Source organism: Centroberyx affinis, unplaced genomic scaffold (genome assembly GCF_046629955.1).
Source record: "Centroberyx affinis isolate AG114_WGS23_722 - 3 ecotype Tasmania unplaced genomic scaffold, CSIRO-AGI_Caff_v1 ptg006156l_1, whole genome shotgun sequence".
Taxonomy (NCBI): domain Eukaryota; kingdom Metazoa; phylum Chordata; class Actinopteri; order Beryciformes; family Berycidae; genus Centroberyx; species Centroberyx affinis.
Genome location: NW_027283127.1, coordinates 76,729 through 95,921, shown reverse-complemented (window position 1 = coordinate 95,921; position 19,193 = coordinate 76,729). Strand labels below are relative to the sequence as shown.

The window sequence follows — 19,193 nt, the reverse complement described above, 5'->3', positions numbered from 1 at the left end:
AGACTCAGGTAAAGCTTGTCTAAACTCTGGTATGGGTGAGTCTGGTGGAAGCTGACAATGTGCAGTGATTGATACTATGGATTCAGGCGATGATGATCTCACCTCATGTAAATCAGGTGACAGGGGCCTGTACTCAGAAGGAGAGGTAAACAGCCATTGCATTGTTTCTAAAATGACAGAATCAGGTGATGATGCCCTGTCTTCTGCGTCAAAAGTTAGTAACTGAGGTGAAATGGATCTCTCACCACTATAGTCACTGCCTGGTGATACTGGCCTTCCAAATGGTCTCTTGTTTGAAACCATTGGTGTCAATGACCTTTCCTCTGCTTCTGATGGCAACTGCCTAGATGCATCTCCTGGTGCACTCAATAATGCTTGCCCTTGGGCAAAAGCCCAAGTATCACCAACTTCCCATTGAACAACAGGGGGTGGTAGGGGAGATAAGGGCCTAAACTGAGGTATGGGAGAATCAGGTGCCAGAAGACTCAGTTCATTTACTGATGACACTGAGTTGGGTGATGAGGCCCTACTCTCTGTCAGTAGTATTGATGTATCAGGAGTGAATGGATGATTCACAGGTATTGGTGATTCAGATGACATGGACCATTTGTCAGCTGATTTCAAGGATTCAGAAGAAGATGATCTACTATGAGCTGACCTTTGAAGTTCAAGAATGTTTTCAGAGGTTGATTCAAGTGAATAGGATCTGTTTCCAAATGCTTCAACTTCAGGTGTAAGGGGCCTACAAACCCCTTCCCTGTATGCTGATGTTGATTCCTGTGATACTGTAAGAGAACCTGTATGATCTACAGAGACCACATCCTCATTTTGAGGTTCATGCTGTCTGAGTGGTAGTGTCTTCTCAAAACTGTACTCAACTCTCGGGATGAGAGACTTGACTGATTTAAGATCAACTACTGAAGGAGCATCTACCTGTTCAACAGTTGAGTCATGTGACATCTGAATGAAGGCAGTTGAGGTCATGGATTCTGGCTTTTGAGACACTAAAACTGGAACGGTAAGACTGATATCAGAAGGATCTGCTAATGTTTGAGTGGTAGTACCATGGGTTTGATTACTGACATAACTGGGTTTGATATCAAAGTCAGCTGAAATAGAAGCCTGGTCAACATCTATCTCATGCTCAGAGGTTTTGGAAGGATCTTCATTAAGCTGTGTGGGTCTAACAGCTCCCTCAAGCTCATCTATCCTAAATCCAGCTTCAATTGCCTCTTGAGTGGATGCATCCATAGGCTTCAGAGACACATTGTCAGCATCTGAATTCTTCAGGTCAGCATCATATCCATACAGGACTTTGTAGAGTCGACGTGATACTTCATCCATGTGCTCTTGTGAACAGACTTGTCTTATGGCAAGAGTTGGTTGAGTAGGCTGAGGCATTAGTTCACTCCTCAGTTCCTGTGTAAAACTGGTAACGGTAACTGAAGCATTGGAAACATATGTATAATCCTCAGTGGTTTCCTTAAGCTCCACTGACAGTTCCTTGAAGTCTGGTTCGGCTTGCTCACACTCGGTCAAGCTATCTCCAAAATCGCTCATAGACAGCGGTCGACTCTCGCATACACCTGTTCGAGAGCTGTTGGAAGACTCTCGCCAAGTCACTGGTGACAACCAATGATTGTCGTATTCAGGATGGGTGGTCTGTAGACACTCCAAGCTCCACTCCTCTCCACCCTCTGCCCCCTCAGCTCTCTCAGCCCCCGCATCATCAGATGGTACAACAGTGGGGTAAGGAGGCGGGGTTATCTGGCCATGTAACTTGGGTCCCCCTTTGTACACAGGGTCTATCACATGGGACCGGAGCTTGTAGGGGGAGGTGCGGTACAATGTGAATAAAGGACTTACTTGTTTAATAGAGCCCGTATGTACCGAGTCTGTTCCCTCCTCATATCCTCGTTGTGATAAGCTAAGAAAAGAAAAACAGAGCATGCATGTCAACATCCAGTCATCAGATGGCTGTCATGAGTAATTTCCAAAAGAGATTGCATGTGTACAGTTGATTATTCTTTCATAAACGTTTGATGTTTAATGTCTTCATAACCATGAAAACGTATTTCCCAAATAAACAAGTTGTGCAAAGTTGCATTCAATAATGACGACACAGAAGCATAATGTTAAATCACATTCAGAATAATCCTGGATAACTTACTGTGTTGTTTCCATCTCTTTTTGCAGTTTTTCTCTCTGGGCATGTCTAAGGAGGCCTGTTGCTGATGACTCTGTCTCTGACCGCGCCGTTGTCTCGTGAAGCGATGACAAACTGGATGACAGGTCCTCTGCTGACACCATGGGTACCTCTTGTGCTGAGCCTGGACTGCTACCTGTGGCTCCTGTACGCCTGCCCGGCCTGGGGCTGTCAATGTCCTCATGAAGGGCAGAGAAACCTGAGAAGGCATAGAAACAGTGGGAATACATGTCAAGTCAAAGACTTTTTAAGACTTTTTAAATAGAGAAAACAATCACTTTGGACTTCTTATATTGATAAAACAACTGTATAATTTGTCTTACTCAAGTCAGCATTTGCTGTACCTTCACTATGATCCAGTGCTATAGTCCGCTCTATCTCTGCATAGGTGTGCGACGATGTCTCCTCCTGAGTGGACTTCATTATCTTGGTTTCAATGAGGTGAACAATGTCCATTCGGTTGATTTTGGTCAGTCTTTTAATCAGCGTGTTTTCTGTGGAAATAGAAAATAGACTAAAAGCTCCACTTTGAATATGAATAAGATCTTGGGCGTTGTATTTGTTTAAAAAGCAATAATTCTGTGAAACGTGTATCATACTAATCACCAACCTGTGGCGTGTTTTCCCTCTCTTTCTGTCCAGAGTTTCAAAAGGGCGTGGCTTTGGTCTTGGAGTGAGTTGGGGTTTTCAATCCTTATCAGCTTGATCCTCTCCTCACTGAAGTCCAGTTCTTGTGCCAGCTCTATGGAGAAAAAAAACATACAGATATAATAAAGATTTTTTGAAGATGCTTCAAGACTTCCTAAATAAAAAAAACTAAAAAACACTAGGTGACTTGGAGTTTTCATGGACAAAAGCTCTCAATGGATATGGACATAGATGTGAGGGAGAACTTCAACTGCTGTTTACAAAAGGAGAGCACATATCAGAACAGCAGCTCACAGGTTTGTCGGTGAACATTGACCTCCTGACTTTACCAAGCGAAATTATGCTTTCCAATGGTCAATTGGATAGGGTGTGTGATTGCAAAGATGTTGAGATGAAGAGTTTAAGATGGTTTTTAGCTCTAAGATAATTTTGAAAAGTGTTTATCAGGAGCCTGCCACAAAGTTTGGTAAAAATGTATATTTAACAAAAAAATAAACACTTGATTGTACTTGATTGAGAACTTGATTGTAAAACCCACACCCATTGCAAACTTGACAACTTGACCGCCACTACTGAGGTGTGACTCACCCGCCCAGCTGAAGCCCAGGTGGTCGGCTATGATGGCCAACCGTTGCTCTTTTCTCTCTGCTTCATCCTGTGGGTCTACTGCAAATACCACCAGACAGCCATGAGCGGTCAGAGCCGCAAAGTATACCAGAAAAGTCATAAATGGAAAACACCATCAAACACATCAGAGAAAATTTTTCACTGGCTTTCTTATCTTGTGTATTACTGACACTTTGTAATATCAATGTATTTGGACTGGGCTTGAAGTCGGTGCACATCTACTTTTAAAAGTATATTTACTCACATATTCAGCAGAAGTAATGAAAGGTTATTTAACAAAATCAAATAAATAAACTTTAAACCCCAACCAATGGATAATACGCCTATAAAATATGGTCATGACAGACCCGTTGCTGACACTATGGTTAAGAATTCTTAATTTAAATCAAAAACCTAAAACTTGTTTGACATTGAATGTGATAGTTCTAATCATGTCGTATTACTTGGTTTTCATGCTTTTAAGATTTCAGTCCCTAAATTGCTTTTCAATTGAGTTCAATAAAGCCTTTAAGTCAATCTTGAGATTTTCAGACCACATACAAGGAAAGAGAGACACACTTACAAACACAGACACAGCTCAAGCGACACAACCACAAAGAGTCTTTAACTACAAAGGGCCTTAACTACAAGAGACAGAGAGGCAGCACCTTTACGGCTACAGCGTACTAACGAGGCACAAGAGATAGAGAATAGGCCCCGTGAGGTAGGGGGATACCTTGACTTTGGACTTTATCGTCTGGGATTCGCTGCATCTGCGTCTCAACAGGGTCGTCCCACAGTGGTCTAATGGGAAAGACGTCTCCTGAGGGAGGGAACTGCATTTCAGGGAAAGTTTCTTTTTCTATGATCGATGGATCAATGAGACTGCTCTCATCATCCGAGTTGGCAGCTGCGGCCTCTTGCTCTTTGTCTTTCTCTGCCTGTGCCAATCTCTCCACGAGTTTTGCTGCTTCATCACATATCTCTTCAAAGAATTCAATGGATTGCTTGCGTGGTTTGCTTTTCTCTTTAATGGGTGTTGATGTGTGAGATGGCTGACCAGCTTTGCCTCTGACTGGCAGTCTGGACTGGAAGCCTTTAGACTTTGCTGACTCTACACTCAAGGGACGACCCTGTTCCTTTTTAGCAGACGGCCGAGTCGACTCCCCCTCACAGAAGCTCTTGGCTTTGGAAGATGGTGTCTTGGTTTTGGCGTCCACAGAGGGACCTGCATCTGTCTCAGATTTTCTCCTTGAGTCCTTTTTTACAGGGACCTTAAGCTTTCTTTCTTGGGTGGATTCAGTGCGTTTGACTGTAGAATCAGGCTTGAGAGTGCTAGCCTTGATGGGAATTCTGGATTTAGACTCAACAGTGAAAGAGGCCTCTTTTTTAAGAGTGGCTGTAGAGGGAGTTGCATGGGATGGAGAGGGGGTTGTGGATTTACCCCGACCTTGAGACTTAGCTTGGGTTTTGGTTGGGGTCTTTTTTACACTAGTGGAAGCAGTTTGTTTCTTTCCTGCTGGTTTGGGGGCTTCTATCACTGACTGTGGTTCCTCTGGAGAGGAATCAGAGGACTCTTGGCCCTGCTCAGAGTACACAGATCTAGTGACTGTAGTTTCTGCTGTCTGTACATTCGTTATCATTGGGTCAGAGGAACTAGTTTCTAAATCTAAGGAGCCTTCATCTAAAGTTGTATCTGTTTTGGCCTCTGGACCTTCAGGAGATGTTTGATCTTTCTTTGTGGGTTTGGCTGAGGCTGAAATGCCCATTCTAGGAATTTTAGATTTGGAGGCATCAGCTGTTGCGGCTGTCTGATCCCCTTCAACAGGGGATTGATGCTCAGAATCAGTGGTTTCTTTTGATTTCTCATCTTCCTCAGTCTTAATCTCTAATGTTAGATTGAGGCCAACCTCTGTTTCAGCCACTGATTCCCTACCTTCTTGCCTGGCCTCTTCTGAGAGAGGTTCCTCTAAAGGCTGTTCACCTATCTGGAAAAAGGCAAAGCCACCCCCCTCTTCTTCATAACTCCTCTTAGTCATGTCAATAGCACCACTCCGCGTCATCTCAAAGAGCTTCCCCTCTTGGAATAGGAAGGGGTTGGGCTCACTGGTAGGAGTGCTCTCTTCTGTAGGAGTTCTACCAGGTGTTGTGTCTGGGGTTGCCTGCTGAGACTGACGGTCCACCATCAAGTTCAGTATCTTCTGTTCCTCCTCTTTGACTCGAGCTGCAAAAGCGGCATCATCCTCCCGCATGGCAGTCCAGGGGTCAGCTTCTGCTCTTGCAGTGACACCCTTTGACTCAGTTCTTGGAGGTTCCACTGCCTCATCATCCTCCTCTGTGTCATCATAGATGCAGACCTCTGGTTTGAATATTTCTTTTGTTTGTCCAATAACAGTAGGAGCACCAAGTCCAGCCTCTGGTGCTCCTGTATTCCCTTTTTGATCTCCTTTCACTTCATCTGTTACATTGCTGCCTGGTTTTACCGCACCAGACTGTAGACTACCAACACCTAACTCCTGACCTTTCCCACCATCTCCTTTGTTTTCCCTTGATTTCCTCAAGCTCTCCTCCTTCTGCTCATCTGTTATGTTTGCAGTGCTTGATGTGACAGCAGCCATTTTGGCAACATTGTCTTTGTCAGCTGTTACAGATGGCAGAACTTTCTGTGCCTGTTCAGTTTTCCCTTTGGATTTTGAAAAATGCTGGTCTGAGACAGAGTGAGGTCCCTCTGAAGTTACATTGGCTGTTGTAGTTGTGCTCTTGACCTCTTTGCTGTGGAATCCTTCATGCAAACCTGCTGGAAAAGGAGAGGGAGGTTGTACTTTAATATGGGGATCAACAAAAAGAGCTAACTCTGAATCCTCTCTGGGTCTAGTGAGCCCACTTTCACCCTGTGAAGGTTTCTCACTTGTGGGCTCTAATGTTTTACAGCTGTCATCCCCTATTTCGAGATCTGCTGAGGGACTCATATCTTTCCTAGACTTCTGTTTGCTCCTCGCTTCTTGTTCCATTTCATCAAATGTTTTTATTTTGGCTGCCATCTTAAACATCTCCTCCTCTGGAGTGAATTTTCTCTGAGCTTCACAGCTCTCTGATGTGTCCTCTTCTTCTGGGTCTTCTGGGATGACAGCCGGTTTGGATTGAACAGAGAGGAACATATTGTCAGGGGGTTTGGGGTTTACCTCATAACTTACCTCTTCAGAACTAGGGGTATCAGGGGAGAGGGGACTCTTACCAGAACTTGTCATCTGAGATGTCTGCTCACAACTGTCATCATCAGCACTAGCCTCATGGTCTCGAAGCAGCCTACTACGCAAAGCATCTTGGGGGAATTCTGGAGCTTTGGAGGGGTCTGGATGGCTAGAGGATATAGTGGGCTGACCTAGTGTTGGTGGGAAGGCTGGTTGGCTTTTTTGCTCTACAGGGCTGCTCTCTAAGGAGTCACGACAGGGTGATTCCTTGGTGGGGCTGGGTTCAATAGAGTCTGGGGACTTATGGGAGGAGTTTTCTTCCATGAGAGGACTACCATCTAGAGAGTCTCTGTGGCTAATTGTCAAAGAGTCATCAGCTAATGGACTGAGGGCATCTGAGTCCTGTTGTCTTAAAGGCAGGTCTAAGCTTCCATGATGGTGAGAAGAAGATCTAGAGGTCGGAGAACCAGCTAAAGATAATGCTAGCTGACCATCAGGGCTCTCCTCATCACTAAGAAAAGTTTCTAAGGTCTCTGAGATTCTCTTCGTAAGCTTTCGAGGTTTAGATGGCTTAGATTCACTCCTCCTAACAGATATGGACTCACTTGTGGTGGGGTCATCTGCAGCCTCACTGGAAGAGACAGGGAGGGTCAGTTCTGTAGACAGCTGGTCACCGATGGTCCCCACACCAGAGTCTCCAGACTTCTCCTTGTCTTTGCTTTCTCTTTTGACTGATGTTTTAGAGGTCTGATGTCCACTTTTGGGAGAGATAGATGGACTTTCAGGGCTTGTGCCTGGAGTGGCTAAGCCCTCATGCTTGTAACTGTCCTCAGAGCTCAGATGAGGGGTTCCATCTCCAGAACTGGCACTTAGTGAGTCTGCCACACCCTCATGTTTTAAACTATCAGAGCTATCATCAAGGCCACCACTTCCAAAGTCTACAGTTTCAGCTAGCTCTGAATGGGCAGCATCAATGGACTTTGTTTCTTTCTCTCTGTCTTGTTGAGTGGTCTCTTTCTTGCGAGGTTTGGAGTCCAAAGATACTTCTCGTTCTTGAGAGACACGTGAGGTTATTGCTTTGGTCATGGATTTTGACTGGATAGTTTGTGATTTCGTAGTTTTCTCTGATGTTGCCACAGTAGATGTTTTGAGTTCAAAAAGCCCAGACTTTCTCTTTGAGGGGTCCTGCCCCGTTTGGAAGGCTTGCATCAGCTCTTTAACTGACATGGTCTCCTCAAGTTTCTCAGATTCAGCTTTGGGGGACTTAGGTGGGCCCTGTTTTGATTTAGGGCTTTCTTTGGCTTTTGGAGAGGGTTTACTCATAACAGGCAATTGTGAAGATTTGCTTCCAGTGACCTTTTTGCTCTTTTGTTCTGCCTCCACTTTCTGTTGTAAGGCTTTGACCTTGTCTTTTATTGACCCAATGGGAGTTTCTTCAACCACTGGGGATACAGGTGACACTGGGGCAGGAGCTGTAGGCACACTTAGGAGGGTACCCGCCTCTGTAGATTCCTCTGCCTGCCCCTGGTCCTTCCCCTTCCTCCTGACTGGCTTTTTGACATCAGCAACAGTGGTTTTGTCCTGCAATTTGGTTGGAGTAGTTGGTTTTGCACTTTTGCGTAGAACAACATCGGTGAATTTTTCTTGGACCACTGGCTCTTTTTTAGCTTTTGCTTTAGAGCTCACTGGTGTATCCAGGAGGTACTCTTTGAGGTCACCACTGTCTTTTATAGCTTTGGGTCTGGGAGCCCCTTTATTAGCTCTGCTTTCACGTAAAATAGGTTCTTGGGTTTCTAAGGCTGCCATCTTTTTGGCCTCCTCTATCTCACTATCTGAGAGGAGGACCCACTCCTCCGCCATTCTAGCTGCTTTTGCTGCCTCGTCTGCCACCTCACCCTCATAAGTTCCACTCCTCAATATCTCACTGACTTTCTCTAGGTCCTCTTTGACTTTCTCTAAGTCCTTCTCCATTATTTCTAATGGCTCTCCAGACACCTCCTCAGCCCCTTTCTCTAGACCACCTCCTCCTAAGGAAGTGGATTTCTCTGTAGAGTCTGCAGTCAAGATGGCAGTCATTTTGATCAAGTCTTGTTTCATCTCTGACACGTCGGACAGAAGGTCTGGTTCTCGAATCAACTCTGATTTCAGGACTGATGTCTCCGTCTCTTCATCTTCCAAATGGAAGAAGGACAAGTAAGGAGTAAAGAAAATCAAAAATTGAAATGAAAGGAGACAGACATTGGAGAATGAGGTCAGGACAGGACCGGAGCACACTGTCAGGGATCATAGGACAACAGGCTCACAATGGATACTACATCAGGATATCGGAGAAATTGGGTTTCTACTCTCATGTGTCTTTGGGGCACATAATGTGGTAAAGCAAAAGCCAACTAAACAATAACAATGGGAAAGGATATGAGCAGGAAATAACTTGCTTATACACCGACTCAGCACACCCACACTCACATGACAAAAAGCCAAAACAAAACTAAAATACTTAAGAAAAAACTTTACCAAACTTTACCAGACAAACTATGAGCAAAACCAGATATCAGCAAACCAACAAGGACAATGAAAAAAGGGACACAAACAAAGGAATAGCAACATTAAGACATTCTCAAGATTGCTCGGATGTATGACTCATGTCTATGGAATCAAAGGGAAAAAATGGTTTGAAAACAATTGAGAATGCTAGTTGCCTCTTTCAAAGAAAGCCAGTGATAACAACTTATACACCATACAATGATTTACTGTGCTTGCTCATACTAAGCAAAGCAGACCATGTACTTGTCTACATACTACAAGGATCGAAATCAGGAGCACTAGTGAAAGAGACAACTCAAGTAAATTAAAGCTCTAAAATATATCTGCTAGGGAGGGACAGTCTTTTATTCCTGTTACCTTCCCCTCTGTGTTCAGCCTAACTACACATTTTAAATATAACTAAAGAGAAAATGAAATCATAACACAAGTAACACAGTGTACCAAACCATAACCGAATGGTGTTGTGTGGGGAAATCCCAAAATCAAAGCACACAAACAAAAGAGCCAAATGAACTCTCAAAGACTTTACATACAAACAGACATACAGACATACAAACGCACGCATACATATTTATGTAAGGCAAGTTATTTCCATGCAAAGCAAAGGGAAGTGTTGACGGAAAAAGCCCTGGTGAAGAGTGAATGGAGTGAGTCGAACGTTTAGTGAATTACTAAAATCTACCAATAGAAGATATGTGGTACTTGATCAAGAGTTGCTTGTTAATATTTTCGCATTCAGTAGTGTGGTGAGTTCTTGATCCTTTTACACAGCTACTACTGATGTATGCATTTTTATCTACATTAAGCATACATTAAAAACTGAAAATGCATACATGGAATTTTAATCTGTACAATACTTCCATGTATGTATGTTTCAGGTATACAAAGATTTTTATTTTGATTGTGAGGGTTAATTTTATGCTAGGGTATATTCGGCCAATTGTTATTTGATGTCCAGGAGGATCGGGGTAGTTGTCACATCACTTCATGAACAAGGCAAGGAGGGTAGGAAGGGAATGATCTGGTTTGGGAGGAGGTAGTGGACTACTTTTTGCTTTGCCACTACATTAAAGAACTACAGCAGGGGGAGGACTAATTCATTGTCACATAAACATCACCACAGTATGAACGAGTTTATTTTTCATGTACATACGTGGATGGCACTGTTTAACTCTTTCTCCCTATATCCAATCTCAAAACATTTACAGTTACAGGGCAGCAGGGAAAGAGTTAAAATGAAGACACTGAGGCTGGTGTGAAATGATAAAACAGGAAAGTAGAAAGTGAAGTTAAGCCTCATGAGAAAACATAATGTTGACATGGTGCAAGTTCTGCCGTTTTTGTTTTTGTGACAAGACAAAAGTAAGGAACTTAAAGGGCTTTGAGATGCATATGGCCTACAGCTTAGCTAATGAGGGTGAAGCTGGGTGTTTAATGTGTCAGTCTGGTTATTCCTCTACACACTCTCTATAATATTAGTCTAGCAAGTCACACAATAACATATCATTATATACAATATGATGGAGAAAATCAAGATTAATGTTATTGTCATATTAGCTTAATTAATACAGAAGTGCACATAAAAATTAAATAGATATTTATAGAATAGCAAGTGTTTTAGTATAATTTATTGAGAAAAGTAAAAAAAGAGTTAAAAAAGAATAAATGTCTTACATTTCTCTAGCGTTCTGCTGGTCTGTAAAGACAATAAAGAAAATACACTCCCAGTTAATCATGCTTCATTCATTGTGCATGCCATATACCACCACAATTACTTATTTGCTACTTCAGGAAAAGGACAGTAAGGACACACATTACACAACAGCTAAAATGAATTCTGCAGTTGACAATTCACCAGCTTATCTATTACAATACCCAAAATACCTAAAATCTAAAATAAAATACACATAAAATATGACTACTTGTCAAAATTTTGTTTAATTCAGGCCTGGTGTGAGGACTAACAGTGGACAGGATACATCAGCAGAGCTAGTTAGTTGGAAGGGAGGGGAAGCAGAGGCTGCCATTACCTCTTCCTCTTGCTCTTGGTCTGAATCGGACTCCTTTTGGGAGCAAGAAGCAGCGAGAAGCAGAAAGATGTACAGATAGAGACAACAGACAGACAGCAAGAATGAAGGGAGGAAAAAAACAGAGAGGTGGCAAAGCATGGTTATCAAAGCAATGAAGAGGGTCAGTCAGTGGGATTTCAGGGAGGGTCAGAGGAATCTTTAAAGCTGCACTAGGCAGGATTTTTATGTAGAAAAACAGCCGTCTTTATCGGTCTAAATCACGAAGCGGGGCTGCAATAGAGAAGAGTGTTCCATCTCCCCTAACTGAGATGCTGTAGATTCACCCCATTTGCCCAAATTAAATTCTGGTATCGGGTGTGGACACTGACAGGAAATCTTCTCCAACTAAAGGAAGTTATGAGTCGAGCAGTGAGTGAGCACTCTGTCCAGAGGAAACTGGACTCACATCCTTTGGTATAAAACAACCACAGGCCGGCCAGGTTGGTAAACATGAGTGCTGTGCGCAGTTTCTCGGGTTTTGAAGTCATCGTCAGTTATCTCTCGCTGCCATTTGTGGCCACCAGCATGCAAAGCTGCCTAGTGCAGCTTTAAAGATTGTTCTACATGTAGAAGGGGAATTTTCACAATAAAGCAGCAACCGGCTCTATAAAGCAGTAATGTTGGCTGCTCATAGTATCAGCACAATTCGTTACTTAAGATGTCCAACATTAATATAAGAAAAATTATTTATAGTTAGGAATATCTGAGTAGAAAAGAACTGACGTTATGTTTTGGCAATTATTGTGCAGTAACAATCAATCATTAAACTGTTTTAAATGTGAAGCTAAAGCTGTCAACAACCAGTCGTACTTATAGGAACTAACTAGATACTGAACACAAAGCTTCCTGTATTGAAGAGTACAACAACAATGTAGCTGCCTTACCTTGGAGTATGATGGGAGAGTGATGTTGAGGTTGCATATGGCATTTGGGGTCAGTGACCTGTAGTTCCTGGGTTCCTTCATAAAGGACAGACGCCCACATGGCTCCTGAGTGTTGTCTCTGATCTACAACAGCCAAGCAGCTCAGCATTAGTCAGGAAAATAATCAACATGTCAGCCAACTGTTAGGACAAAGTCTAATTAAAGCGTTATATACAATGAGGGTAATGTGATATGATAAATTTTCTTTGATACTTGTTGCAGTGAAATAAGAAAGTCTGTGTCTGTTTGTGTGTGAAATGAACAAATAAGTAACACTGCTCACTTTGATGAAGAGTGCTAGTCTGTTCTCTTTGAAGGCGAAGAAGCTGAAGAGATGGTGCTGGCCACTCTTGGTGAGAGGGACAAGGTTGCCAAAGCAGTCTGCATAGATAGGTTTGCCTTCCAGGACCTAGGAAGAATAAAGGGAAGATATTTAAATAAAGGTTGATGATGATGATCCTGTCTTACCTTGCGAGGCAGCTGGATTCGCGAGATCACAATCACGCGAGAATCCATCTTGCCAGGCTTCAAGTTATGCGTTTGTGGCCGAACCACAGTGGTTCGGACCAATCAGCATCCTATGAGGGCAGCTATGGGCGTGGTTTAGGTGTGACGACAGCGAGAAGTGACTGTTCGTTCACAACAATGGCGGCTCCTAAAGAGGCTAGCGTAGATGCTGCTATAACATCAGTTATTTCTGAACTGGAGAGTAAGAGTGCCCTTTATGCGCACATTTTCCTTACAAAGACGGCAAGAATCGTCTACCGACATGCTAACTACATAGTTTGTTGTTGTCTTTCCTCTTCGGTGCTGTCCTACTACGTCATATGGTTTGTTGATCTGATTGGTTGAAGTTAGCCCGTGATAGACGGTGATAGACAGATGGTTCATCCAATCACCTGTCAAGTATTTTTTGAAAGTGCCTGCCCTTTTCCAAACAGTTTCCAAGGACGACTTCCCAGATGGTTCTGTGTAACAAACCATCTGGCGTGTCAGGTTAGATCCTGTCAGCTAACCATCACTGTCTGATTTGCACACACATCTAGTAGAAGCTAGCATCAGTAGTGGCTATTAGGTACTCACATGCTAACATTAACATTGATTGCTTTGCTAAAGTTGCTGGTTAGTTAGCTAGCTAACAGTTTGTTCAGTGTTTTGGAGCAGAGACTAGGGCTAAAGACAAGACAGTTTACTGTGTCACAGTAACCTACATTACTACATTTGGAACTCATTTAGCCAGTATTTGTGCCTAGCCTTCTCCAATGATAGTGCCAGTCATGGCTGCTACAAGATTTGTGACATAACTGCAAAGCCTGTATTCGTCCCTTTTTGAATGTTTTTCTCCATTGTGAAGTTCTTAAGCTCCTCTGCTGTCCCCTCCACATCCTCTACACCTACATCCCTCTGTCCATCACACCTCCTCTATAGGTTCCTTCCCTCCTGGTGTCCTCACCTCTACGTCTCGGCTGCGGGCCACCTCGGTGAAGTTCTCCTGCTGCTCCAGGGTTTTGTCAATCTTGTCGTCGGTCATGCAGAAGCAGCGCAAGCGGGCCTCGATGGGGTCGTGGGTCTTGGCAAAGATGACGAACTTGGCCATGTAGGGGACACAGATGATCTCCCGGTACACCTGAGTGGAGAAATTGACAGACTCCTGGACCTGCCGACAATCGATCAGCCAGAACCTAGAAAGCAGAGCAGGATCGGAAAATAATGGTGAGTGTGGGTACTGCAACAATTAGAGTAGCGGGATGTCACAAACTACTTTAACAATTTTTTTTGTGGTACCTGGCAGACACATTGGTGGTGAAGGAGACACAGTCGTTGATGAATGTTAATGGCGTGGTTCCTGTTATATCCTCCCATTGGGCGGGTGTTGTTCCACCTGCAAATGGACACAAACACAAAATGAAGACATTCAAGTCTGTGTGTGCATTGGTCTATGCATGGATGCCTGTGTGTCTGTGTGTGTGTGGGTCTGCTCTCTCACCAGTGATACTACAGAGCAGTCGTAAGGTGGGGGTGTCCCCTCCGAAGCCGTTGACCACCGGGTCGGAGTTGCTCTTGGGGACGGGGATGGTCATGGTGATGGGCTTATGGAACTTCCTCCTGCGGGGCTCCAGGGTGACGATGGGGCTGAAGGTGGCCTTGTTGCCCAGGATCTTCCTCACCACATCCACATTCATGGGCTGGGCCTGGGAGAGTACAGAGAGTAGGCAAGAAATGTATGTTACAGTGTCTCAATATGCCATCTGCACTTGTATACAATGGATAAAATACAATGGCAATGTTTTTTTTTACCTTTTGCAATCCTAAAGAGGGTTAACATCTAAGCTACAGTCATGCACTGAAGATGGTTGCCTGAACAAAATGTTGGCTGCACTGCACTTTGCACCAGGCGTGTCAACTGACTAATCCCTAAACTATAGAAAGACCCTGCACCTAAGATCATTTGCATGACCATAGGCTATGCCTCTTCATGCTTTTGTCCATTACCTGCAGGCCGACCCTGATCCTCTTGGTGAGAGCCCCCTCAGGGAAAACTGCCTGGACTTGGGGCACGACAGTGCTGCTCAGGATGCCTCCCTCAGGACCAATCAGATTACTGTCCTGCTTGACACGCGACACCACCGCAAAGTATTGTGGGAAATCTCTGGTGATGATGCGGCAGATGCGCTTCCTCTCCAGCTCCTCCGGTGTGTCCAGCTCTAGAGGAGGGAACCATTGAGTGTTAGGTGTTACGGACGTTCGTGATAGTATGAACAGAATATTTATTTTTTTCTGTTTTGACCTACTTTGCTCGGCTCATAAGCAGTTTTTCCTCATGCTGCCTCATTTCTTAAAGGGATACTTGGGCATTTTAGACTATTATTTTTCTACATTAAGCACTTGTCAGTGTATGGGGTGACAGATTCTGTATTGGCACTTAAGTTAAACTCAAAAAATGGCAAAATGGCTTGTCAGCATTCTACACTGAGATCATACATTTTTAGCATAACTAAAGGCAAGGACCAAGCTGTCCCTTCCAATAGTTCCAATCAGATCTCAGAAAATCAATGAATTTCAGTTATCCTCCATTATTGAAAAATTAGGGCAACTAGGTGAGATCTGATCAACCTCGATTCGAGAGATCTGATCAACCTCGATTCGCCGGGGTGTCTCGCGCTGATGACATCAGATGCTCACCCTCGTCCATGCCGTTGAGTATCTGGTTGAGTTCCTCCTGGGTATGTTCACAGTGATGCTCCTTCCAGCTCTCTCCGGTCTCACTCCTCAGGATCACCAGCTCCCTCTCCTTCCCCCTCAGGGCGGCAAAGTGGGGGATCTCCACAATCACCGGACTGGAAGGGTAGAGGGCGGGCAGCGTGAGCGAATGTGTACTGTGCATATGTATGTATAGGTGTGTGTGCTTGCCAGGGCTGTAGTACTTGAGTCTCAAGACGTCTTAGGCTTGGCCTATTTTGACTCAGCCTCATCTTGGTCTCTGCCATTATTGGTTGTGGACTTGACTTAACTTGTTGACTTTACTTGACTTTCTGCCCATCTACAAATTTTCAGAGATACATTTTTCTCTACCTGGTCCAGCTTTGTTTATTTTCTGCCCAACACAATTTAAGCATCTCTGTTGATCCTTAAGACTTGATTTGCTCTAGAATCCGTCTTGACTAGAATCCGTCTTTTGGGCCTGGGCTTGACTAGAACTTGGCTGGACCTGGTCTTGGAATTAACTTGAACTCAACTAAGGTGGTCTTTACTACAGCCCCAGTGTTTGCATTCATCAGGCTTAACACTTACCTGACGTGCACAATCACAACAATCTAGCTACAACACATCTATGGAAAGCATGCCAAACTGAGTACCATCCACCAAGGGACAAACACAGCCATTAAAGGATAATTGTTGATATTTCATGTGATGTTTGGATGGTTCTTTGGCCTGAGAGTATATAATAAAGTCTTTGATATACGATGATTTAAATCTGCATTAGACAACTTGGCATTGGCACATTGGCGTCTCCAAGTGGCAGCGATAAATCTTTGATTTTTGAGTTTGAAGGACTTCATTACCTAGAAATCACGTCATGTGATGCCAGTAAACTGTGAAGTCATTGGACCTAAATTGGTGGAAATTGTGGAAGCTTCACCCATTGTTGAAGCTTCACCAAGTGTTAGTTTGCTGCTGTTTAGAAAAAAGTTTTGTATTTTGCTTAGAAATTTTGATTTGTCACTTCCTGTGCACTGAGAAGATTTCTAATCAGTGACATTACCCGACACCTGAAATTTATTTGGGAAAATCAGGCAAATCCACAGGGTCTCATTTAGTGAGGATGCGAGACTCTTCTCTGTTTCAGACCTAATTCGTGATTTAGACTTGATGTATTTTTACGTCAAAATATTGCCGAGTGCAGCTTTAAAGGACTACACAGACTTATTGGGAAATTGGCCCATTGGCTAACTTTCCATGTGACAAGATGATTGGCAGAAAACACTAACTCTGCATTATTAAAAGGTCTATTTTCTTACACGAGACAATGCTAGTCGCCAGTGGGCACTTAACGTACTGTATGCTAATGCATTAGCAAGTGCACAGGATAGAGATATCTACCAGAGACGCAAGAGATGATTTGGTGGTACTTCTATTGTAACATGTAACATGTCCTTTAAGGTGTTTTCACCAAGAATTACATGACATGTCACAGTTGTCTCCCATTCATTTCACATTAGCGGTGACTACTATTTGCATGATTTGTGTGGCTACTACCAGAGAACCAAACCATGCATTCTAGTTTCATCTGATTCCTTAACTACTCTCAGGCCAAAGAACCATCTAAACCTCACATGAAAATAACAGGACTTATCCTTTAACTAAAAACCATTACGCAAACGGGGAGCACTAAAACATACAAAGCCAAACACAGGAATGGAAAAGGCTAGGCAGAAAAAGAAGGACTGAAAAAAACAGAAACAGCAATGTAATGTTACAGCCGTGTAATGTCTAGAGTGCAAAAACTACCAGGCAAAGTGCAGCACAAGACGCTAGCACAGGGCATAGGAGCATAAAAACCACAAAACATAACATCAAAAGGAAGGGTTCGTAAAAGAAAATACTGAGACCGGCATCCATGGATTGTTTCATATGCATTACTGTTGATTTTTGATTTTTTTTCCCCTACCCAAGGAATTTTGTCCCCGGCGGGCCGAGCTGGAGAATTCGGCTAACCAAACTCTCTCCCTCATTAAGAGGTGGAGGGGCGGTGGGGAGGTGGAGTTTACTGTATGATCGACCAAGCGTCCATACGCAGCAGTGAGGAAGAAAGAGCACACACAGTGTTTGGGTTGGGTGCAAGAGGAGAGAAACCTTGGGGACTCATCTGTAACACTTTGGGCACAATTAAAAAGACGCTATACCGTTTATTGTATGAACTAGGGTTCGATCAATATGGGTTTTTGAAGGCTGATAATGATCCAGATATTTTTGGATTGAAGCTGCAGATTTAAATATGAGTACAATTTTACGACAATATTCAATATCTTAAAAAATATTTAAATATTTCTGCATCTATGAGGAAAACGCATCTATGAGGAAAACGCATCATGGGACTGTAAAACATTGAATCCCAGTCTAGTGAAATTATTTCAGATGGGTTAGCAGTTCCTTAAGGAAGGGTGAAGCAGGTTTCATTGCAGGTTTTACAGACTGTTGAGTAAAATCCTCCTATACCACACTGGAATGATTTATGGTATAAATATTCAGAAACTTTGCACACAACCAAAAGGAGCTGGTGCTGAATCCATCAAGCACAACTCATTCAAGAAATAGGGAGTAGCACTCAAAAGCAGCAGCAGGGGAACACTTTTCTGAAGAAGACTTTTGCCTAAAACGATTGTTTACCTGCTCCTGATTGGAAGTTTATTAAATAATTGTCTTTATATAATTTGATATAATAATTTAAATAATCGGCAAACCCATATATCTGTCTAACCCTAGTATGAATGTTTTCATATGCTATCTCAAACATTACCAGCAGGGGGCAGTGCAGCGGAGAAATCAGGCTACATATCAAATCAATCATGGTGCGATTTACTGAAGGCGGAGTTAATCGAAATAGCTTTTTCTCAAGGGTGAGGGAGAGGGTTGTAAAGAGTTAGACTGCAGCTGTTATGAAAGAAAACAAGGCATGCTGAAGAGCAAAGATTGACAGATCCCTGGCGCTGGGTAAAAGCAAGGGCAGATATAGAAACAGTTTTAGTAAGGCAGAGGCAGGGGTAAATTAATCTGAAAAATATGAAAGGGCAGCAAGTTGTGAGCTTCTCATTAAAAGGAATACAAATTATTATCAATACCCTGTGCTGATACCATTCCCTCTCATGCGTTCTCTCTCATTCAAGATCTTTTTGGACCCCTTTCTCTCTTTTTTCCTTCCTCTCACATTTCTCAGTTAACTTTATCAATATCAATTTGAAGGTGCTTTATTGGCATGAAATATGAAAGTACTTGAAAATATGAAAGCCAAAACAAAATCAATAACCATAACCAGATTCAGTTGGCAATCATGACGGTGTGACATTAACAACAACAAATGGTCCAATAATATCAATCGATTCATAAATCAGAGGACATATGATATTCATCTCATTTTTCCATTGTTAATGTCCCTTCTGTCTGAAATTTAAGTTAATACATATTTTGCCTGGGGAAAGGTTTTCAAAAATACTACATATTTAGTTTGAATTTAGGAAGATACGTTTCTCTTATTTCTTCTTACTTCTTCATAGTTCATGCAGGTGGTGGAAGTGTTGTTCTGTTTCCACCTCTCTTTCTCTCTCCTCTCTCTTTCCATTAGTCTCTGCATGCAACACTCTTTTATTCCTTCTACCCTTCCCTTCCCTTCATTCAACTCAATGTCTCCTTCACTACCTCCCTCTACACATTCCTACAGTGTCCTTTCCCCTCTCCCCTAATTTCCATCCATCCATCCCTCCATCCACCCGTCCGTCCGTGCTGCAGT

At 43.1% G+C, this 19,193-nt stretch overlaps 1 protein-coding gene across 1 annotated transcript in view; it reads right to left on the bottom strand.

The window, feature by feature from the left end:
• Nucleotides 1-19,193, bottom strand: part of LOC139638164 (ankyrin-2-like) — a 99,873-nt gene that overhangs the window by 17,456 nt on the left and 63,224 nt on the right. Inside the window, exons 32-48 of the mRNA XM_071512204.1 lie at nt 17,358-17,456; nt 15,371-15,525; nt 14,681-14,892; nt 14,175-14,379; nt 13,973-14,069; nt 13,641-13,869; nt 12,471-12,596; nt 12,149-12,271; nt 11,226-11,258; nt 10,870-10,891; nt 6,006-8,822; nt 4,197-5,930; nt 3,443-3,520; nt 2,817-2,948; nt 2,551-2,700; nt 2,171-2,405; nt 1,867-1,927 (exon numbers count right to left, since the gene is read on the bottom strand). Coding sequence (XP_071368305.1) covers nt 1,867-1,927; nt 2,171-2,405; nt 2,551-2,700; nt 2,817-2,948; nt 3,443-3,520; nt 4,197-5,930; nt 6,006-8,822; nt 10,870-10,891; nt 11,226-11,258; nt 12,149-12,271; nt 12,471-12,596; nt 13,641-13,869; nt 13,973-14,069; nt 14,175-14,379; nt 14,681-14,892; nt 15,371-15,525; nt 17,358-17,456 — 6,508 coding nt within the window. The remainder of the gene's footprint in view (nt 1-1,866; nt 1,928-2,170; nt 2,406-2,550; nt 2,701-2,816; nt 2,949-3,442; nt 3,521-4,196; nt 5,931-6,005; nt 8,823-10,869; nt 10,892-11,225; nt 11,259-12,148; nt 12,272-12,470; nt 12,597-13,640; nt 13,870-13,972; nt 14,070-14,174; nt 14,380-14,680; nt 14,893-15,370; nt 15,526-17,357; nt 17,457-19,193) is intronic.